This window comes from Struthio camelus, chromosome 1 (assembly GCF_040807025.1).
Source record: "Struthio camelus isolate bStrCam1 chromosome 1, bStrCam1.hap1, whole genome shotgun sequence".
In the NCBI taxonomy this organism is placed as follows: Eukaryota; Metazoa; Chordata; class Aves; order Struthioniformes; family Struthionidae; genus Struthio; species Struthio camelus.
Genome location: NC_090942.1, coordinates 164,811,727 through 164,835,977, shown reverse-complemented (window position 1 = coordinate 164,835,977; position 24,251 = coordinate 164,811,727). Strand labels below are relative to the sequence as shown.

Here is a 24,251-nt window from a genome sequence, read left to right as displayed (position 1 = left end):
CAGCATAATAGCTCCGAAAGGAAAAAGTCATTATCAAAATATTTTAAAGGGGTTAAAATGGTCACCTTTACAGATATCATAAAGAGACACATAAAGAAAGAGTCATCATCTGCCCAGTATTTGTTTTTTCTGTTCTCTGTCCAAGAAAGCTGGGGGCCTTTGGTTGCAAAACCTAGTTTTCTGATCAAGCTTTCATCTTTCAGTCTTTTCCCAGTGTCAGTCATAAATTCAAAATAAAAACCAGAACACACAGCAGGAGAATTAACTACTTTTTTCCTTTTAATATAGATGTAGTACAGAATGTTTAATTACAGCAGGACAGTGCTTCCAGTTAAATAAAATTAAAAACCTTTATTTTCCCCCAAATATAAAATTACTAAATTAATGTTTTAATAAGAATATGGGAAAAGCTTTAAATTATACCACCATTTACCACAGTAACTATGATCACCAATTACATACTCCATTGCTTTGGCAAAAAAATTTTTGTTTTTTTGTTTTTTTTTAATAACTGCATATAAACCTAACATAGCAAAGACTGTATACATCCTTATATTGCACTTATTTATATACAGGAATAAATGAAATGTAAAATCTGCATATACTTGGAATGAGCAAATTTTCACAATAAACTGAAAGTCGAAGGCTAAGAGCTGGTATGAATATTAAAAATGCTTAGAAATGTAATACATTTATGTACAGAATGTACGGACTGTATTAACAAACCATATGTACACAGCAATCTACTACCATCGATATTTTAGTATAACTTTGTGTTCAATTAATACAGACCTTTGGTTGTATTTAGTTGTTTAATAAGATTTAAGCTCACATACTTCCAAAATGCAGCAAGGTATAAAATAAAGAACAACAATTTGCCAAATGGTACAAAAACTACAATTGTCAGTTCCATTAAACCCAAAAAATTAGTGTCTCTGTCTAATCCCAAAATAGTTCTTGTCCTTGGAATCAATCTTTGTGCCATAAACAAAAAGAACACTTGAATGTTACATATCTGCAAAATTACATCCCACAACACTTTATAATGTGCAATTCATTTTAATAATACTTTCTAACGAAAAAGAGAAATTAACTTAAACTTTTAAATTTCCCAATACACACCTCTGCAATGACATTGTGAATGCTTTTAAATGTTACTAGCAGAATTAAAAAAAATAAATGTGCATCTCCTTTACTTACTCTAAAAGACTATTATCAGTAGCTGCTATTAGCTTATCACTGCCTGCCCCGAGATTTAAGAGTGCTCAGACTTCTATATGCATTATGCAGCTTGCACGTGCCCCACATTTAGCTTGAAAATCATCCTGAGTTTGCACACAATGAAGCAAATCCACAGACTTAAAAAAAACCACACACTTTCCTTTACAAAACAATCATGCAACTGATGAAGAACTGGGCATCCCATGAACTGTTGTGCTTGTTGGTGTTCCGCTTATGGCATTAAAAATGTGTAGAGAATTAGGCATAACACTGGTCTTTTCTTCCACAGGAGTAATCTTAAAACAGAAAACACAGATTTACCAAAACTTTACAAAATGACACAAACACTTGTAAAAATCACATAAGATGAGCACCGAAAAAAATCTTTATTTTCAATAGCTACAATTTACTGATGTTAAGATTAGAAATATCTGACCTATCAGTCATAGGAGTCCTATGTGAGGCTTTGGCACTAGGATTGCTTTTCTGTCACTGAGTAGAACTAGATTCCCTCCTTTCAAAAGACTAAAAGTTTTACACTCACTGTATGTGCAACAGCATATTCACAGAGGATGGCTACAGACTTGCAGATGATGACTGGAGAAACTACTACTCCCAGCTATATTATGAGTAAAGAAAGAAAAGAACAACTTTTTCTGAACTAGGTACAATTTTCTAATGAAAATAAACATTAATTCTTAGCTAAAATGAATTACATAAAGATTACTTAGACAAGCTAACAGCAGAAATAAAGAAAATTAATTACCATCCCATCTGATCATGTTTGCAAGCAGCACAGGGAAAAAAAAGAGAAGTCCGTTAAGATTCTTTTCTATAAAATATTCTTCAAAACAAAGGTTTTGTAACCATTTAAATGCCACACTATCCTAAGGCAGCTAAGTTTTGCAATGGCTTTAGAATAAACATTGTGAGAAGCTCCATTTCCAAATACACCAATAAGTAGTCACGTAAGAGTGACATTTTTAAAGATTTCAGTGAAGGCTCTCATGACTCTAAGCCTTCTGAAAAGTGATCAATCTAGTTTTTACATAGCGTGTTTTTAATTAATTTACTTACATCTAATTACATTTGTAGAAAAAAGCATAGTGGTAGGATAATAGTACACACTACTGCAGCCAGTGCTGTACTTTCATATCCTATTCACTCTATCCTAAGGGATTCAGTTGTCTGCCCCTTCTTTTCTTTGTTTGCTTGTAGACAACCTCATTTACTCCTGAAGTCTCAGGCATTACCTGCTTTTCCATATCCTCAGTCCTTGGAAACTGACACATCTGAGTATTTTTTGAACATACACGTCTTGCATTGAGTTCGAAACATTGCTTCTTTTTATGTTCAAACTGTCATTATATATTTTTACTTTTTCCTACATTATGGGAAGATTAAGCTTTCATTTATTATCTTGTTAAACTACTTGTCCAAAACATTTTCCTTTCTTTTCTGAAGCGGCCTTCTGTACAGCTACCTAGTGCTCCCATATTCCTTGTTTGCCTTGGTCAGCTGTTCAATCAGTTATCCTCCTGTCTAAAACCATTCACTGTTTTCTGTTTTTCAATACGTCACATTAAAGTACAGTCAAATTGTCCCCCTTTTTTTGGTCAGCTAAGCAATCTCTTTTCCTACTCCAAGGATCTTTCAAAACTGTTTTTATCTGCAGGCATATCTGAACAGTTACTTATTCTTATTAAAATTACAGTGGTTCAGATAAAATGGTATCAATCCCTACTAACCTTGTCTAACAGTATTCTCTACTATATCAATGGTTAAAAAAAAAAGTTAGATGTGTACTAAGCTTTTCTCTATAATAGTTTAACAAAAGAATAAGATAACGAAAATAAAGCCTATGCAGTTGCTGTGCTCTTGTGCTTCACCATAATTACATCATAGCATGGAGCTACTCAAAGCACAGTATCTGAGAAAACCACATCAGGAAGTAATGGAGAGCAAGGAAGCATATAGACTGAACTTCAGCTACGTGACAAATTTTCGTAAGGGGAAAAAAAATGTCATAGAAGTTTTGTATACCTTCTAGGCTAGAATAGAATAAAGACAAATCTTTCTTAGGCAAGTATATGGATACATTGTTATATAGATAAGGTGATTTTTTTTTTCCAGCAAGTATTTCCCAATAATAGATAATTATAATAGAGTAAAATTTGGAGATGTCAAAAAATAGTTAATGGGTGAAGTCACTGTATATCTAAAGAATGCAGTCCTGGAAAAGAAAAGTGGTATTTGTCAAATGAAGACAATTTAACAGATCATTTAAATGTCAGCTGGACTGCATGCCTCAGGTAGCTTTCAGGCATACTTTTCAATATTCAATTTGATTCCAGAGCAAAGGATTTGTAAGGACAAGGGAAACACAGAGCTCCTCTTTGTACCAGCTAGCCATCGAGACTGGGATGCATTCGTTCCTACTCTTAAAAGAGAGGATGCTATGGTCAGACATCTAAGGAAGTCTCAAATAAGTATTTAGTTTTAACATGAAATATTATCAGAAAACAAGTATTCTTTGTGGGACAGAAATTTATGTCTTGAAGATTAAGAACTATGACCCACTCTATGGCTTTGGAAGAAGATTACAGAAATTAGAGTGGATAAAAGAAAAGGAACCTGAAGTAGTAAGCAAAATCTTCAAGAAGGCAGGGATTAAGCATCAATCTTTAGCTCTTCCTGTCTTCCTGGGGATGGTATCCTTGCATCTGAAGTCAGAAAGGCATTTCTACTACAGCTCCCAGATGCAAAGTCCTACATCTTGCTCCATGAGAGTTTTTGTTTTCCTTTTCCCTTATCTCCAGTTCCTGTGGTTCGGGCTCCTCTCAAGAAAAACTGTTGGAGTATCTCTTGAAAGATCTTTACCTCTTTGTTGAGAAGGTAAATGCTTATATCTCCAAAATCTGAATAAAAAGGGATAAGCTCGCAGATGAAATCCTCCTACAGTTATTAGAGAGTATGGACAAGAATGAACTTCCTGGATCACTGAATAAAGATCTCTATAACTATATACCCACAGTACAAATGACATGTATAATCCTGTCATACAATTTTTTTTTCATCTTTACTATAGTCTTCCTCTCCTACAAAAGTAGGCTGGTGCCAACTAGACTTATTTGCTTGATGAGGAGTACTTGATTCTGAAGGTCGAAAAAGCATCCGGAGGAAATTCACAGACAGAAGATATTGACAAAGTTGGAGAATTCCTTGATGTGATTACACTTCAATAGGAATAAAACCCGAAATAATAAATACTGCATGGCAGTATTTATAATTTAATCTCAGCACATACCTGTTCATGCATTATTTCAGAAAGCTCTTTTGCCATTTCTCTGTAGTTGGCCTTCATTTCTTCTTGGTATTCCAACTGGTCTTCCTTTATAAGTCGTTCATTTACACCCAGAGCATGTCCACAAGCTTCAACAAATTGCCTGATTTGCATAAAATAGTAAAAAACATATGAAGCAGGAATATAAAATCTAAAAGAGTAATTCAAAATACTAGCTTTTTAATGCACTCAGAGCACGATTAACGTTAAAAATATTAAAGAAAAAAGATTCTATGAGGTTGATTTAAAAAAAAAAATCTTTAAAAAAATACCTAAAAACTTCCTTCAGTAGTTTCACTTTATTGTCTGGATATCTTTTGGTGTTTGTATCATCTAAGAAAGCTCTTGCATATGCTAATGGACCAGCATTCACCTAAAAAAGAATGAGGATTACAAAATTAAGCAAGTTTTCTGCTTAACCACATTGTCTCAGCAAGAACAGATACTAGAGAGCTATATCTCATTTTCTTTTGTTAGAATATATTGACTTCAAAAAAGCTGGACTTAACAAAATAAGACAAACTGTTGGAGTGGGAATGTAAGAGAAGGACAGCACCCTTTATGAAAATTTCTTGGCACAAAGATACCACTTCAAAGATGAGACAGGAAGACAAAGTAACTGCTAATATTGCCAATTTGTTACTGTTATTTATAAAATTAGGAAACAAACAAACAAACAAACAGAGCTAAGTCTACTACTGTTTGGTCTGCTTATCTGTTGAAAACATTCTTCCACGCTGAAAATTCTGCAATAATTAGCAGAAATTTAATTGTGCTGTTAAGCAGGTGCGTAGAAAAGTGGATTCAGCTATTTTCAACTCATATTCTGTTTCTAATAATTTTAGGTATGTACTCACAGAAGAAAACTCCTGTTATTCTTTTATATTAACAGTAACAGCCCCTCCCTTCTCATCCTCCCAGATGCTAGGTCGATCACTTCCCGATTCTGCAACCACTCTTTTTTCTTTAACAGGGCAACAGTTCATTTCAGATGACCCTGTGTTTACTCTTCCTTTGATATCAATTGGTTAAAAATAGCAGAGCAGCGTTTTTACCATTGCAGTCTTAAGGCCCTTTAAACATTGATCTGTATATGCTGTGATCACTGCATATACCCTACACTGGTGAATCTGATGGTTTCTTTCCACTACATTTGGTTCTTGCCTTTATTAGGCAAAAGAAAGTGGTGCACAATGAAATCTTTTTCTATTATTCTCCTCCTATCTTTTGGCATGCCCCCTTCAACTCCCTTGGGATCTTGCCAGAATACAAAAGCAATAATGACCACGTTGAATCTCATCTGAGCAGGCCTGTCTTCAGGCAAAATACGTTAATTCATCCTCGTGTGGGAAGTTACTATTTTATTCTAGTTTCAGCTTTACACCAAAATCTGAAGTGGCACAGATCACTGTAGATTCAAGACACGTAACCTTAATCTTTTCATATAACTGTCAAACAATCAGTGTAAAGATTGAATACTTCTACTGTTTTTACTACTCTGAAAATAACCTCGTGTGTTGAGCATATATCTAAGTTAGAACATTCTTGAACACTTAGAATAGAAACTGCTATAAAACTGCAGCTCATGTAATTTTCCAGGGACAGAAACAAGTGAAATGGCAAACTGTATGGTCTTACCTGAACACTGACACTTCCTTGTAGCTTCAGCTGCAATTTGATCATATCTACTTCTGCCGAAGAACAAAGCTGCCTGAGTTCTGCAACCTTTTTACTCATTTCATCAATGGCTACTTCTATTGGGTTTAAATCAGTATGGTGCTGGTACATTACAGGAATGCGCTTTTTCACATATGGGAAACAATGTATAGCTATGGACAGAAATGAGATTAACATAGTTAGAAAAAGAGTTTTTTTTTTTTTTTAAAGTAATGTGTATTTTCATGCAATTTTATGTGAAAATCACATTTTGTGTAATTTGTCACCCAATTTAATAAAATACTGTCATATAACGGGAACAAAACATTGAAAAGGTATATGTAGCATTATGTGCATTACAAAAATGATGAAATATTATTATTACTACTAATAAATTCTAATAATTTATTTCTTATTGTTATTTCATACGAGAACTGTAAACAAAATGGCTCACGAAAAAATGCTCATATCTCAAAAAGGAAAAGAATAAAAAAACAGTAAGGCTAAATTTTCTTTTTCCTTACAAGTATTAGCTATGGTCGGCTGATATTATAAACTCATTTATTTAAATTGCATTTATCACTATATTAATATAGTATTATATAGTCTCAAGCTTTTATTGGAGATAAAACTTAAACTAGCCTTTTTTTAAAAAATAAGGAAAACTAGACTCCAGATTAGTAATTCTTGAAGCTTAAAGGAGAAAGACCAAAAAATTGTATTGGGGTTATCCTTTAAAGAAACCAACCTGAAAACCTAGTTTTGGCCAGAACTATGAAAAATATTTTAACTGCTAACTATAAAGGAGTGTAGGTAGGTGAAATGAAAATACCCAAACAGAACACAGTTACATCACCTGAATTAATTCTCCTACTTTCAGTCAAAGCGTAACTTGTTATATCACAAAACCTGGTTAACATGTTGTACAAACATACCGCTACAGTTGCCATAACTTTTATTCATCTCCCTTAGAATACCACAATGTTTTCTATCAGTGAATTAAACATCTTTAACGTTGGAGCTTATGGGGAGGAAGACATGCACCACCTCCCTTCTAAAGCTAACAAAAGTCCAAAGTTACAAGGGAATAGAATTGGGAATCAAACTAGGACCTGCATTCAAGCTCTTTCAGCTATATTTAATCAAGGGAACCAACGTGGCTTCTAACATCTCCAAAGGCTGTAAGAGTGCTGAAAACAAAATAAAACAAAAAAAACCACTCAGCCAGAATAAAACCAATATTTTTAATGATTTATAGCAAAAGGTGAGCACAGGAAAGGGAGGGAAGAGACCTACACACTCCATTTGAAAGTAATTTTGTTTTTTAATAAGTGAGGACTTGTTAAAACCTATTCAAATATGAAATTTTACCCTCTTTTCCCAAAACTTAAGGGTTAAGAAAGACATGAAGACATGTACTCTTAGAAGGTCATTTATAAGTGTGTTTGCATGTCACTTTGGGTGCTATTTTCAAGTATGTACTCATTTTAAAGATTTTGTCTATCAATATTTTAGTATACTTTGCAATTCTTGTAACTTTCAACAGTCATGTGTGAAATCTTCTAAATGATTTTTTCTGACAAAATATACTACATATAAAAAAAAACCCTACTATCAAGAATTAAGTATAAAAAATAAAATAAACCGAGCAGTTATCTTTAAAAAGCAAATTCCATGCAACTAGTACCTGTCAAAATTGTCCGTCGCTTACACTGTTCTTCCACTCCTCCTTGTCTTTTACCAGCTTGAGTAAAAGGCATCTCAAACATAAAGCGACGAATGTTATGAGTCCTTTCAAAATCTGTTTTTCTTTCTTGTAATTCTTTTTCTTCAAAGTATGGAATTACATGGGTAACTTGAATATATGCATATTTTGAATCTAAATCCTTGGGATTTACCTTAAAAATGTGGCAAGAGAAACCCAAATAGTTACACTGTGAATAAAGTAAATTCAGATGTAGTTATACAACTTTCAGAAATTAAATTCAGTCTCTTATCCTGTAAATTACTGCAACCAGAGTAAACATTAATGCTCTCATGGCACTGCTCTGATTTCAGTTTCTAAGCATTAGGAAGACAACATAGATGCATGCATTTTTTGTAATGCTATCGTTCACAACATTTGCTGTATGCAAAACAGGAAACAAAATATAACATGGAATTTTACCTATGCTTACACTTAATACTGGATTTGAAGAAAAGTCATAGCAACAGAAATTCAGAAACAAATACCTGCCCTCCATGGTGGCTGATACAAAACTGACTGGAAATCACAAATTGTTAGTGAGATATAAAAAGTTAATAACTAAAAATACAAAGTTACGTTTTAAATACTCTAGCTAGCATCTTGAAAAGGCACTCCTCCCTTTCTGGCTGCGCAGCTGAGACACCCTGTGCAGGTCCCCATAAAATGTGCTGGAGGGAACAGGGAAAATTGTAGGCCTCACTTTTCAGGACTTACTGCAAACTAGTTTATTTTGTTTCTGGAACTGGATGACTATGAGCCACATGGACTGGCAGATCTTTAATTTGGTAAAAGCAGCAGCTAACCTCCAGTTCCAGTAGATGAGGCCTCCAAAATCTTTGTCCAGCATGATCCCTAGCGGGGCCAAAAGGTTTTATTTTTTGTTTGTTTTTTAGAAATTCTCTCAAGCAATGGACAAAGAGGGGACCCTAAATCCATGCATCTTACTAAATGTTGCAGCCTGACATTTTAATCCCAAATGTTCTTGTCATCTATGCCTGTCCATGAGCCATTTCAGTTCTATAAACTAAGTGTGAAAAACAACAATGCAAATACACACATAAAGTCATCAGGTAAATCCTGTAGCACACAGGAACAGAACTGAAGTATGCTATCTGATATCTTGTTTACTGGAACATGCTGCTTGATTAAATTTGTAAAAAATCTGTAATGTTTTCAGACTACTGGCCTGGAACTTAAGTGGTAATTCATATGCCACTGGCACAGCTGATGTATCTGATACAGCTGATAGAAAAAGTTTCCCTACAAATGGTAACAAGCAGACCAATTATAATTAACTGTAAAGAATTTAGTAAGTTTAAACTATTTATTTAAAGACACTGGAAGGGCTGTGAAAAACTGAGGGTACAATATAAATCTCTTGCCTTCCACAACCTGGAATTTAGCCTTTGCTAAGAGGATGAAAGGAATTCAGAGCGGTATCCTACAGAGTACGCGTTCTTCTCAACCTATAGGGACTGTAGTCCTCTTCAATGTACCAACTTCAAAGCCTTCAGTCACAAAGGAAAGCATTTACAATGACAAATCTTATCCTAAAAGCAGAAAAACGGACTACAGAGGCCCAATAGACAAGTGACAAATTTCATCTCAGAAAAATATTTAATTAGGCTTTGACATCCTGGACTTTGTTAGCAGCATGTCACAGTTAAAGAGGATAACGTACTTGGGAGACTTTAGCTAGGTCTAATCAATCCCACACTAGCAAAATTGCTCTTTGCTCCTAGATTTCACCAGATTACTTCATGAGAGCACTTGTTTCTACCATTCAAGCACTTGTAAAATTAAACAGGCTCACAGACATAGGCAAAGGATAACAAGAACATCTGACATAGCATTAAAATGTTATTTTTATATCGTCCTATATAGGGTCTGTTTCTTATTTCAGCAGAGCTTGGACACTGCTCTTCAGGTGCAGAAAAGGGAAAACTTCCTAAGAATGACTGCGCATGAACTGGCAAGAAATATAGCTAAAGATAACAAAGGAAGTAATCGTAATCCAAATTTGTTCTAAGATAAAAAAAAATTATTTAGAGAGGTGACACTGCGAAAATTAAGGTATTTGACTGTTATTAATAGCAAATTTAATAGGAGATGATATTTCTCTCATGCCCTTCAACTAGCAGAGTTTTTGGACGTGCATGTTTGTGTACCAAATGAGTAACAGGCACTGATCCCACAATGTTTCAAGTGGATCTGTGGAAGGAAGTTATATATTAGAATTATTTTGGAAAGAATAAAAATCATACTTTGCCAGAATCCTGGATCATCTTGACATTTTCAGATCCAAATTTGTCAGAGTAGAGCTTTTGTAGTCTCTGGGAAATTTCTGAAAGAGGAGTGAGTTTAGGTTCTTTATAAATATACTCCTTTCCATCTTCATCCTCAAAGAATCCCTGTAAAAATCAAAGTAATCAAAATCTTGAAAAAACATTGGCCATGACTATGACGAACACATGTTTGTGGTTCAAAGCAAACGTAAACATTTAACAACAGGTTTCAAGCAAAAGTAAATAAACAGAAATTAAAATCTAAGTAAAAAAGTTTTCCTAAGGGAATTAAAAGACAGAAAAACATAGTTATCTACTACAGAATGAGTGAAAGATAATGGAAGCATACAAACTTACAATTTTAAAAGGTCTGTTGTAATTTTATGGTGTGCCAAGCCTTTGAGATAAAAAAATTGTCACTTTTATTTAAAAGTGAGCTTTCAGCACCGTTTCACTTGCCAAAAGAGAAATCTCATTGCCCAATAGGACTATCTGATTCACAGCTCAGCATTTGACAATAGCTTACATAAAAATAATCTGAAGATTGTTTTCATATAGTGATACAAATTCACTTCCAGAAAATGAAGTTTCAATTATATAAACTTCTTAATAGTATGCTGTCCCATATTAGTACAAGTTTTTTGTTTTTTTTTTAAATTTTCAATGCACAAATCATTTTTTTTAAAACTGCGACTGAATCCAACAGCGACTACATGGAAAGTGAAAGAGGTGATTGGTTTAAAACAACAAGCCATGTCTGAGTTTATGTTTGAAATCACAAAATAAATATTTTTGTCAAAAAATGAAACAGATAAAGTAGGAAAGCACAACAGATCATGTATAAACACAGGCTAGACTGACAAAAATACCCACACCAAACTAAGCTGAAATGCAGTAGTTTTTACTGCATCGCTTGCTTTGTAAGCGGTTACTGTAATTACCTCAACATCTGTTTCACTGTCTGTAAACTGGTATTGCTATAAAGTTATAAAAGACAACAGAATACATGTAAAGTTATACCGCTCAGAGTATCCATGCTCAGCTGAACAATTAACAAGTGGGCTATGCATGTAGAAAGTGTACTACTTTGTTACTGTGTGATATATTGATAGATATGCGGTGCAGACATATACTAGAGGATGTGAAGCTGTCTATTTACATAGCAGAACACTTGTTTGAAGCATGCAATACTGATGTACAGAAAAGAGTGATTTATTCTCTATGTGGAATTAATGTTATTTTTTGAACTGCAATGGCTACAAATGCATAGCAATCTAAGAAGCAGTCTTGCAAACCACACTGTAGCACTAAAGACATTAATTCAATACGTTGCTGAGAACTGACATTATAGAGAACTTACCGCTGCCTTAAGATAGTAAATAAAAAAAAAGAAGAAAAAAGCAAAAAATTTACTGAGGAAGATAAGGAAGAACTGCACTGGGATTGACAAATGTTTTAAACAAAATTACTTATGATGTTTAATTTTTTCCAATAGAACATATTTCTCATGCTTTCTATGTCGTGATATCAATAAAGACTCTGAAGTAGTATACCTTCCAAAATAAATTAAGATTTTTCTTACTGCATGCCACACATAAATGATAATTAGATAACGCTCACCTGTCCAAAGAACGCTACCCTGAAATAAGTTCCCAGCAGTCTCTTGCCTGTATGCATTACTTCTGTTACTTTACTGTACGCTCGATGAAGAGTGTCATATAGATGAGCGAGCCTCTAAAAGTAAGAGAAAGCAATCATGGGATAACAGAACAAAGTAGAACTCTCCTATCTGAAAACAACTATGAATAATGTCCTTACAGTTACTATCAACTAAAAAGAATACTTATTAAACAGTAGTAATGGGTTTAGCAGTTGTATCAGAGTGAAAAACTTAAATATTAAATTTTAATAATTTATATTTAAAAGAAAAAAAAATCATATTTTTAAAATTGAAGTTCCAAAATTTCAATACATTCATATTTCAGTTACAATTTTAATACTGTTTTACCCTGAGGAGCAATGTATCATACAGTTAGACTGGAAAACCTAGGGTTTTTTTTTCCCTCCCTCAAATATTTTTAGAATGGATTTAGTACCTCAAAATCTCTCCTTTTTTCATAAATGGGAATTATAAGTTTATATATGTCAGCAATCAGTTCATAGCGTTCAGCCTTCCAGAGTCCATCGGCACACTGCTCCAACAATTCCATGAGCACATCCTAGATTGGATACACATTTGAAAAATAGAAACAATTCAGTGCTCATGAAAAGCCCGCCAAATAATTACACCGAAATTCTTCCCAAGGAAAAAGGGGGCATGTCTCAAAACAAAATTATCTACACCTGGTGAAGTAAAATTACTGCAACAATTAGATGATGCTAAGAGGAAACAAAAAACCCCAGTGTTCTAAATGTACACACGTACTCTTTGCGTTTGCTGCACACAACATTTTTCTTTACTCTTGATTTCTTAAGTCTACAAGTGACACCTAGATGAGGACCCAAAATAGTCTCATCTTCCAAAATGTTTTTTCAAAGTGTTTTTCTCTTCTCTAAATAAGAACATTATTTTAAGAAGGCAGCTGAACAGAACATTTGACTGTAAAAATTCCAAAGGAAACTATCAAATAAATTACATAACCAACATAACAGCAAGATACACTACCCCAAAATCTGTACTCAGAGCAAGTATTAAGGTACGCCAGTTGAATTTTCTAGTTAGTCCAAAACGAAAAAGGCACATAACAACACTTAGAGAAGCTGAGAAATCTAGAAGGGCTAAAAGAGTCACAAGCAAGAAACTACCGTGGCTTTGCTGGTTTTAGCTTGATCCTAATATCCCTCTAGCAAAAAGATAGTTGCTTAAGGTTCAATAAAAACTATGCTTAAAGTTAAATAGAAACATACAGGTTGCATTATAGCAATTAGATCATAATTATGAGGTATCTTCTTTCAGTTTGTCACAATTCTTCATTTGCTGAGAATTTAATTTGTTTTACGTCATAAGCATAGCAAAGAAAAAAAAGAAAAAACAAATATTATTGTTCCTCTCATCTTTTTCATAAATTCAGAACTACTTGGCTAAAAATCCCTTAACTAGACTATAATATGTAACAGTACACACAATATGCAACAGGATACAGCTTCTATGAGTAAACTGTCTTATACTTGGTCACAGCTTAGAGTGCGACAGAACCACTACGAAGAAGTCCTTTCCCATCAACATATCCTAACATGTAGATACATGCAGTCCTCTGCAAACATGCCTGGAGCTCTAAGAACCTCCCCTAGAATCCAAGCCTGAGGCTGAGAAGAGAGAGATGTTACATTTCTACTTCTTGAGACATCCTAGTACCACCCCTGTAGCCTAGTGGTGAAGTCAAAAGCTGGGAATAACTCCTTTCATCCTTGGAAGGGATTCAAGGCCTCCCCGTTCGCCTCCTCCCTTTGGCACAGGGCTGAGAGCAAAAGACGACTGAAAAATTCTGTTCATGTCCAAGTGCTGCAATGTACCCCAAAACATCATCTCTCCTCCAATCATTATGGGCTGCCAGCTCCCCAGTATCTTCATCCTCAGCAACAAGCTGGTGGTAACTGTAAGATCAATGTCCCTGCTGGACCACAAGGGCTGTCCAGAAGCCCTGTTTCAGACACCAGAGGGCATCCAGATGCAGCAAAGCAGCAGAATTTTGTTTGCACACAGAAAAACAGAGCAAAGGCTGCACATGGGAGAGCTGGTAGGAGGGAAAAGAATGCAACAAAAGGAAGGATGAGTTAGAGGAAAGAGCCCTGGTAAGAAGCAGGGCAGCTGTTGGCCAAAAATTCATTATCGCTGTGTTACTTGAAATAAAATAAAGGCTTAAAGAAAAAATTAAAAGACAATAGTCTTTGATTGATGTAGACTGGTATAAAAATTCCGAAACAGCTCTTAGTATACTTGTTTTTAGCAACGTCAGCATTAGAATGAATTCTACTAGATGCAAGAAGAATGTCAAAATACTGACACACTGATATAAACGTCAAGGTTAGGGGAAAAGGAAAAATTTCAACTTAACATTAGAGTTGCCCGTTTTAATATAGATCCTAGAGAACAGATTTGAGGAAATATCGTTAGAAAAGCACGATATCAATACATTACTGCCTTATGTACAAGGTCTATTAGCATAAAGCTACTGCCGACTACCTATTTCAGTAGATTTTTTTCAAAACTCTAAGTTATTATGGTAAGACTTGTCAGTCATTTTCAGTAATTTGCTTTGTTTAGATTAATATTCTGGTTTAAGAATTCCTTCTCTATGTTACTTACAGATCACTTGCATCTTATTCACTTAGCAACTAAATCTGAAACTATACTACCATTCTGATTTGTACTATTATTTCACTTGACAAATGAGACTATTACATTTAGAAATGAGAATTAATTGTGCAAATAGGTATTCTGCAGCAATACCAGTATTCTGTTTTCAAAGTTTTTGTAGTTGGAAAACCTTCCTTCAGTGTAAAAAGCTTTCTTTGCTTCCCTCCAACTGAATTCTGTGCTCTGCCTCAACAAAAGAAGAATTAAGACCATTTTGTGCATATAAAAAATACAGTACATGTTTGCATAAGAAATATTTAATACTTTGGCACTTTTAACTTTTTTCTACTGTGTGCCAAGAAGTGTAATTACAATCATGAAGCTCAAGTACTGACTAAAGTGTTTATCGTCTCAATATAGCACAGGTGATCACTTGCAGAACTGTAACCAACACAATTCTTCTTTAAGCCTTTACCTATTCTAACCTTGACAATATTATTACAGATAAAGAACATTTGGTTCCAATGGGTATGACATATTTTTCCTAGGCTTTGAGCCTTTATAAAATAAAATGCAAAACTGAATTTCCACTTGAGTAAAGGAAGGGACAACAGATACATAGCACAGAGCTACAATATATATAGGAATTTCAACCCATTTACAGAATAAATAGATTATAACTAGAATCATGAAATAATTTAGGTTGGAAGGCACCTCTCCAGGTAATCTAGGCCAACCTCTCACTAAAAAAGGGTTACCTCCAAAGTTAGATCCGGTTGCTCAGGGCTTCGGCTTGCTGCGTTTTGAAAATCTCAAGGGATGGAGATTCCACCACCTTTCTGAACAACCTGTCTCAGTGCTTAACCATCCTCACGGGGAAGAATTTTTCCCATATGTCCAATCTGAATTTCCCCTGCAACTTGTGAGTATAACCTCTTGTTCTTTCACTATGCACCTCTAATAAGAGTCTGGCTCCGCCCCAACCAGCTCAGTAGCTGGACTTTTTCCAGTGTGTTGATATTGCTCTTGACTAGGAGGGGGGAAATGCTTGGCACAGGATTCCAGATGGGGCTTCACAAACGCCAAGTAGAAAAGGAAAAAACACTTCCCTCGACTTGTCAACTACACTTGCTAATACAAGCCAGCATGCAGCTGGCCTTTATTGCCACAAAGGCTGCACCACTGATTCTCGTTCGACTTGCTGTCAATTTGCTTTCTTTGCACAGCTGCTGCTCCGCTAGTCAGCTCCCAGCCAGCACTGATGCACTGGGCGACTTCTTCCAAGGTGTAGGACTTTGCATTTATGAGATTTCTGTCATCCAGTTCTTCTGTCTGAGGTCCTGTGAATGGCAGCTCTGCCCTCCAGCATATCCCATTCCCCCTCCATTTGGTCTCTCATCCACAACCTTGCTGACGGCACACTCTACCCCATGACCAGGGTTGCTGATGAAGACGTTGAACAAATCAGGGTGAGTATCAACCCCTGAAGAATACCAGTCTACCACCAGACTTAAAGGATCTTGTATGTTTGGGTAGGTACCCGCTTCTGTTTTTCTTAAAATACACTAATATATTGAATTACACTGTATATTGATCACTTTTAAGAGCACTGATATAATGCCAGTATCTTTTCATTCTGCAGATATCATCGTAGAACAATCGTGCTGTGATATACATGCCTTCTCTAAAGCACATACTCATTCTTCTAAAAACATTCTTAAATTGTCTGCTTATAGCACAAAACAAGAATTAGAAGAAAAAAAAATTCTTTCCAAAGATCATTCTATCCTTACTAGCAACTGTCACAGGATATCATGGCAAATAATATTTTCACTCACTAGTTTTACATAACTGCAAGCAAGCATCTCAGCAGCATTTTCATGCAAGGGCAGTGTCTGACCCTACCCACTGCCCTAATCACCAAAACCCACCAGCGGCATTAACGACAGCTTCCGGCAGATGGCACCACAACTCGCCCATCAACTAGTCAACACTTCAAGCCGCCTGTCTCTTTGCGTGCTAAGACCCTCAGCTTCCATAAAGAAGTACATTGTTACATGATCTCTTTTCTAGAGAGAGCAAAGATTATGCTTATTCTCTCCCCCACCCTACCCTTAAGGCATTCACTAATTTAAGACTGGACTGCCTCCCTTTGTACTGGGACTGATTGCTTGATAAATAGCCTGCACTTATGCTCATCTGTTTAAGTACAAGATACACTCTTTCCTGTCTGTTGAAGAAACTTATTAATGACCGAATATGAAATAATTCTTTTCCGATCAGAAAGAACTAGGGGACATGCAAACACTCTGGCTTTTTATAAATTCTTCCCTTAATCCTCTTGAATCTGAGAAATTGTTCAAAAGAAGAAAAAGCAAGATAAATGACAGATGATCTCACTCAAGATTCTAGTTACAGCGCATATATTTGGACAGATGAATGAAAGTCTAATTGCAGTTTCTTTTAACCTATGAAATCACTAGAAAAGAAAATCTTGTCCAAGACAAAGTTATACATCTAAGAATGTTCAAATTGTATTATTTGCACATGTTTTCTGGCTATGGAAACACTTCCCCTGAGCAATATTGTACTACAAGTTTATCTGACCTTGGCATTCATATATACAGAATGAAGAAACAAGCATTTTGAATTTTATTGTTTCTGTTTTACCAGAAAAAAAAAAATCACTCTTCCTGTTTTGAATTGTGCTATAGTTTTTATTGCATAGCTAGAATATAGAAATAGAAGATAGGATGATTTTCTGGCATCTGAGAGTCTAAATTAGTTTTCCTGTGGGAAGATTGAAGGTTTACAAAATAGCCTCCTTTTTGTAGGAGTCTCCACTTTTTGTAGGAAGTGCTGTGAAGCAGCACTTTCATTTATAGATTTGCAAATTAGGATAACTCCTCTCATGGAAAGTCACAGCTAACAAGAGACAGGAAAAAACATTTAAATAAGGAGGTAGATATTGACTTAATATCTGCAGTGAAAATGTATTTTGGCGGTTATATTTTGGAAAAAGACAAAATCTGATTTAACTTGTTTCCAAGCGTTGTTCTGTGTAGAATCTGGCACCTGAAACAGGTCTGTTGGCTACAGTTCAGATCACTCGGAGATGGACCGCTTAGAGCGAACATTGGTATGGAAAGGATTCCTGGTTCCAGGCTTTTGCCATGTAATCTCTGACACTCAGGAGATCTTAATTCTGCAAAAAGAATTAGCCCTACACTGCAGAATAGGCTGTTTGGGTAAGCAACAGCTTTAACAAAATGCACAGAATAACTTCACGAAAAAGCAAAACAAAGCTTTGTTTTTAGACTGGCTAGTTTAGGAAATGAGTCACTGTAATCCTTGCCTGAGAAGTAATTTTTTTAAATGAGAAATTACAAAGAGTCTTGACTTAAGATAGACTTCACTTAAATTAGGAAGACATTATACAGAGAATATAAATCAGGTTGTATCCCTTTTAGAAATATGGAGAGAAATCACCCCTCTAAAATACCTGTAATTATTGTTTGGGGGATTTAACTCTGAAGTGACTAGCAGTAAGGAAAATCCCAAGTTTTAAGAAAGAATTTCTACATGATTCTCACGTTAACACACACAGGAAGAATTGCCATCGGAGCATCATTCTGCTCGGTAGCAGTAAAGCGCAGCTTGAGGGATATGTTTCTACTTGCCTGTTTCTCTACCCACTTGATCCAATTTGAATCCATAAAGTTTTTTTCTTAGATCAATACAGTTTCTCTTACATAAGCATATATTGCGGAAACTCTCTACTTGAAACTGTCTACTTTTGAATATATTCCTATTCATGAAGCAACTACAATACATGTTTTGAAGTACTTCTCTAAGCTACCAGTCATTTTGATTTATCCATCATTTTTAGCCTATTAAAAAACAAACAGTTCTTTCCTATTACTGTTCTTCCTAGGATGAAGTATAACAAGTTATTTGAAAAATAGTAACTTTTTTCAATATTTAACCAGTTAGTCTTATATATGGGGAAGTTTACACAGGTTGCATGCAGGGCAAAATGAAATTTGGCAAGGTTTAATCCCTTTGAAAACTTCACAGGCTTGTAATTTCACTCTTGGCTTACTTCCATTGCATGGAAATACTGAGAGATGGAAATAAATTTGGGCAGGGTTCAGTGACTCAGAAAAAGCAGTATGTTCTTTTTGCAGGGAGTAGATGCACACATAATCATAAAAAGAATAAAGACATTCCACTAAAAAAAATACAAAGAATTTAGCTCTGATAAACACTTTGAGCAGTACAGGTATATGCTGACAAGAGTTTCCAACAAGAGTTCCATTGACAGTAGTCAGGAAAAAAAACAACTCTTGGCTCATTCACAGCAGCTTGCATTTTGCTTTCAGAAACATGCTACCCTCCATGCTGAATCAGAAAAATCAGAACTTTTAGGAATATAGCACATTAAAATCAATAAAGCAATCTGTTACTGGGTACCTTTGGAAATGAAAAGCATTATGTTTTTCTTTTCAAGTAATTCTGACGCCTTCCCATAAAAAGGCAGGTCAAGAATTTATCTTAAAACTATACAGCAAAGTAGTACCAGAGCTTAGGAGTAAAACACAGGAATCTCTAAACCTAGACCCAGACTTACACCACTAAATCTTTCATGTATTCTTACTAAATCTGTTAATATAGACTCAGTTTGCATAGTCAAGCTGCCATACACCTTCACCATATACAAAGTCAACCGTAACAGAAAAATAGTTCACAGATCTTTTTAATTTCTGTATTAAGATAAGAATAGTGGCTAAACAAACACTGATATTACATGTCATATTAGTTGGCCTCAAGAGTGAAACAGAAAACTTGGAAAAATAGACAGCCCTTTTTAATGGGCATCCATTCTAACATTCCTATGTTTACCTACTTCATTGAAGTGAACGTCTTGCATTCCAACATCCTCCATCATGGAAGCCTCTTCATCTATATTAGGTGTGATTACTCTGAAAGCAGTACAACCTTGCCTAAACATTCCTATGTTTGAAAAAGAAAAACGTACATATTTAACTCAATATCAGCAAAATAATTTTGTCCACCAGTAAGACGTTAGACCATTTTGTGATGCTAGATGGGGCAGAAGACACTTAAACGTACTTACCACCAAGCCACTAAAAAAAAAACCTCCAGACTCCCACTGGGTGATTAAAACCCTAGAGCTCACATTATTATTGAAATATAAATAGGCTTTAGAAAGCCCCCAGATGCTAATATCTGGACTCTCTCTGGTTGGTTTTGTTATGTCCCTGGAAATACCACAGGAAGAAGTTTAACCCTCTGTGTTACTGAGGAGAAATAATTTCTTACATGGCAGTAGAAGAAAACAGCAGGTCACCCAAAGGAATCACAGATTATGCAGATTCTCACTAGTTACCAGGTACTTGTTATTGGATGTGGAAGAAGATACAACAACTTAGACACAGCAGCTCAGTTTTCTACCATGTCTCTATCTATAGGATTAAGTTTTAAAGTTACCAGTTAGGTATATGAGAAAAGAGAAGATTATATGGTTTTTATCAAAGAAAAATAGATCTCCAGAAGAAACTTCCACAAATCTGTTTAGATCGATTATGACGCTGAGTTAGTGTTTTGTAGGCAGACTTGCTCTGAAACATTTACGTCCACAGAACACTTTAGCTTTACCTTTATATGACAGCTGAAAATGAAGCAAAGGCATAGGTCTACAAGATATCCTGTCTCTGTTCTTTTCGTGCCTGTTGTGGGGCACACATTTAGTATGTAAACTGTCTTTCCCTTCCCACCTTCCCCGCTCCAATAATTTCAGCTTCACTGTGATTCAGTCTAAAACTGTACCAAGGCTCATCACAAATCTTTTTCTGAAGATAGCTGCTGGCACAGAACAGCAAGACAGGTGAAGCATTCTGAGCATTTTTATAACTGACTCAGCATCCAAAGACTTCCATGAATTTATTTCAACTTCTCAGGCAAGGTCAGATTTCCTAACATTCAGTGAGAGGCTGTTAGGTGAGCAAGAATGACTATGATGAGGTTGGTTAGAAAGCGTCTAGCTTCAACTGCTGGCAATGGTGGTGTAAAGTGCAAATTTTTACTTTCCCAGAAATTTTGCTTTACCTTCATCTGAAATGTTTCCACTGAAATATATAAGTATGCTGTTAAGTATGTGAATACACATTCCAATTAAGTCAGAATGTTTTCCTTGGTGAATACTTCTGCCTACATCTTCCTCAGGCAAGCCAATTACTGCTATTGGTATTTACTTGACTAAAATAAAAGATACAAGCAGTGAAGTAAGATTTCAAAATCATACCTTTCCGTGTGAGATATTCTGCAACCAGTGCTGCTACATGGACGTAGCACATTGCTGCCTAAAACAGAAATTGTAACAAATGTTAGAAATTACAGTTATAACGGAACTACTAAAAACAACTTAAGGTACATAAGAGCCCTAGTCCTGAGATACTTTCTTATGTTTTCCTTTTTTGCTGCTTTGCAGAAGATGTCCTACAACGGGTTAAGAATTCTCCACTTCATTTACGCAAAACTAACTGTGCACGGCCACTTTCTCCCACCAGAGCACTGAGTAGCAGGGATAGCAGAACACAGTCTGAGAGTGACCATGGATTACAAATTAGAAGTTAATAATGTCATTCTATAGGGAAAACACGCAACTCTCTGGGATGTATTGTACCATGTGAAACAAAAGACATAATAATTCTACTAAATATTGATGGTGCTTCTGCTAACTCGCTTGGTCTGTTTTTTTGCCCCAGATCAAGAAAAAAAGTAGAAAAAATGGAGATAGACCATTTGAGAGGAGCAAAAGCAGAGTTTTAACCTATATGCAGAATTTGAAGGAATTTAGTTGGTGCAGTCTGGAAAACAGAAGACAAAAAGAAAGGCAGAGGAATCTTCAAGTATTTGAAATGCTTTTGAGAAGTAGAAAATGATCACTTTTCTCCATAGGAAGGACAAAAAACGATGCAAGATTCCTCTTACAAAAATGATTTGTGCTGAATAGCAAAGGGTTTTTCTAACTGTTATTGATTTGCAATGGAATAGTTTATGTATGGAGCTGAAGGTAAAACCTAAGTATTTATACAAAATTGTCTCTAATTCATCCTTTATATGGGGGCGGACTAAGTGATCTACAGAGGTCCTTATTTAGCCATATAGTCAAAGATCCTTTTTTTTTTTTAAACCAAAAATTAAATAGACTTGAAAAAGTACCAAAAGAACTTGTCTTCTGAGAGAGTAGAATCTGCACCTAGCAAAAAAAGGAGACGTTTCTTTCAAAACACAAGCTGATAACAGATGAAGTATTCTATACTCCCTCTGCATTGCTACCATATAAAAAAAGGAATTACAGTACTACGATATGAATAAGGAAGGTAGCAGATAGTATCTCTTGCAGATATTGATTCACATGACGCTAAGTTTAACAGACACGTTTATGACATTCAGTGATGTGATGCAGCATGATTTGCTCTCAGATGGAACAAACTTCCAAGAACCGCCTAAATTCATTCTTTATGCTGATAAAAATACTTACATTTGATCAAGATAAAAATCCCCACTCCCATCTCTCCCTTTTGCTAGGAAGAAATATTTTAACAATATGGTGAAATCAGATAGCTATTTTATTGTTGAAAAAGAGAAAGCTATTCATAATTTTAAGTACTTTTTTTTTTTTTGTATTGGTAAGCAGTATGAAGTAGAATCATTTAAACTAACTCTGCAAAGCTAACTGGAGGGAAACGTAAGGAGTGTTTTTTTTAAGCGTTTTAGCAATTGATAACTGAGGGTTATTTTTAAATAGGTCTGCCTCTTCCACTGTTTCCATTTAGGATTCCTGTCATAGCTGTATATCAGCTATAATAGTTAAACATATCTCTTACATTAATGATCAGGAATGACTTACAGATGTATTTGGGCAGCATAAAAACCTTGCCATTGAAGTTGATCCTACTAACAAATAAAAATTTAGTAACATAATTAGAAAAAACTTACAGTATTACACACTAATAACTACCCACAGTATTTTTAAATTTCAGCTAATATAGTTCAATTGTATTCACTTACCTCTGAAAGATCCCCATTTTTAACATGAATCCTTGCCATGCTGTCTAACCATGTCTTCCTTAGTTCAGGTGTGCTAGCATAAGACTTTGCCAAACTATACTGCAGGTCCACAAGCATTTCTGGATCATTCTCATGCTCCTTCATCTGAGCTGTAGCCATCAGTACCGTACGAATCCGTTTTGTTAAATCCTTAACATCAGAAGGGAATGTAGTATGCTAAAACAAGGAAAAGTTAAGTAACTATTTTCTTTTTCTATTCTTTGCATAATAAAGTTGAAACAATTTCAAAGGACACTATGAAACAGTTTTCAAGCAGCCTTTCCATAGTATGAAAAGAAGACTAAAAACAGACCTTGATAATTCTGTCGCTATTGGCACAATTATTGATGATAGAAAGGGACTGCTGAAATCTAGTTCCTCCAATTCCAACAACATCAGCAATTAACTGGCTTACTGAAATAATAACCTTGACAGAAACAAACATCTTGTTAGCGCACATTTCATGAAATACCCCAGAAATGTAAGCAATTATGAAAGAAGCTTTGTTCCTTTTAATCAAAAGACTATTTCGTGAAGTTAAAGTATATTTGATAGAATTCTTTCAAAAATTACTTGTATAACATAGGTAATTTTATGAGAAACCAGTCTGTGCAAATTATCACAAGCATCCTCTGGCCTAAAAAATGACTGCTTACATGAACTAGCCAGAGGTTGTAAAGTAATAACCTCTGTCAAAATACACAACTTCTATACGAATTTCTGTTTTGCTGAAGATCTTTAGGTGCTTGCTGCTGCATTTCTTTCTTCCTCTGACATAACAAGGTATGCTATTTCACAAAGTAACATCTATAAAACAGAAAACTTGCTGCTCACCAATAAAAAGTTGTATTTCCTAGAAAATGCAGCGTGATTCAGTTGTTTCTATTTTCATGTAATGAACATACTTCTATTGCCATCTTCTGAACAAGGCCATAGTACTGGCCTTGCCTGAATCCAAAATCATCTTTCTTATGTCTCTATTTGACAGGACTTTGCACACTAGTATGCAACTGCACATCTACAAGTAGCATAGGCAACCCAACATTTGAAAACACGAAAGAAAGAAAAATAAAGCATACTAACTTGTAGATGTGTCCTAACAAAAGACTTCTTCCCTGTGTAATCAAAATTATTTCTCATCAAGAAGTAAAGTAACTGTGAAGCTTCAGTACGAATTGAACTCAGTTTGGAGTTACAATATTTAAGAATTTCATAGCACAACGCAGAACACATATCAGCTCTACCTTCATAAAACGTAGAAGGAAACTGAGGAAAAAACAGAAGAGAAAAGTTACCCATTAAAGCTACCTTCAGTTCTTGATAAAATAAACGTGTCAAGAAAAATACATATTAATGTTTCCAAACAACAGAAAAAAAAATCCAAACAGTTATTGTAGTTCACAACACAAAATGATTTTCATAGCAATTCAAAGAATGATCATCCCATGCTGTTTTGGGATCATGATAGTCTTTACTCATCAAATTCAGTTTGGGATTTTAGTTCTTAAACTTTTATGGAGTATATTGTTAACTAAAGAAGCAGATAAATAACTGAAGATTAACTAT

At 35.1% G+C, this 24,251-nt stretch overlaps 1 protein-coding gene across 11 annotated transcripts in view; it reads right to left on the bottom strand.

Moving 5' to 3' along the window:
• Positions 1-256: 256 nt before the first annotated feature.
• Positions 257-24,251, bottom strand: part of DOCK9 (dedicator of cytokinesis 9) — a 136,463-nt gene continuing 112,468 nt past the window's right edge. For 10 of the 11 annotated variants that reach the window (XM_068928500.1, XM_068928520.1, XM_068928527.1 and 7 more), the window contains exons 41-53: positions 23,769-23,951; positions 22,999-23,112; positions 22,647-22,862; positions 20,875-20,932; positions 19,456-19,562; positions 12,349-12,471; positions 11,873-11,986; positions 10,232-10,378; positions 7,908-8,118; positions 6,203-6,393; positions 4,837-4,937; positions 4,529-4,667; positions 257-1,517 (exon numbers count right to left, since the gene is read on the bottom strand). In XM_068928500.1, the coding sequence (XP_068784601.1) occupies positions 1,395-1,517; positions 4,529-4,667; positions 4,837-4,937; positions 6,203-6,393; positions 7,908-8,118; positions 10,232-10,378; positions 11,873-11,986; positions 12,349-12,471; positions 19,456-19,562; positions 20,875-20,932; positions 22,647-22,862; positions 22,999-23,112; positions 23,769-23,951 (1,827 nt within the window). In that variant the 3' untranslated portion in view covers positions 257-1,394. Of the gene's footprint in view, positions 1,518-4,528; positions 4,668-4,836; positions 4,938-6,202; positions 6,394-7,907; positions 8,119-10,231; positions 10,379-11,514; positions 11,619-11,872; positions 11,987-12,348; positions 12,472-19,455; positions 19,563-20,874; positions 20,933-22,646; positions 22,863-22,998; positions 23,113-23,768; positions 23,952-24,251 lie in introns of those variants that run through there. The other variant, XM_068928545.1, reaches the window with a different exon arrangement.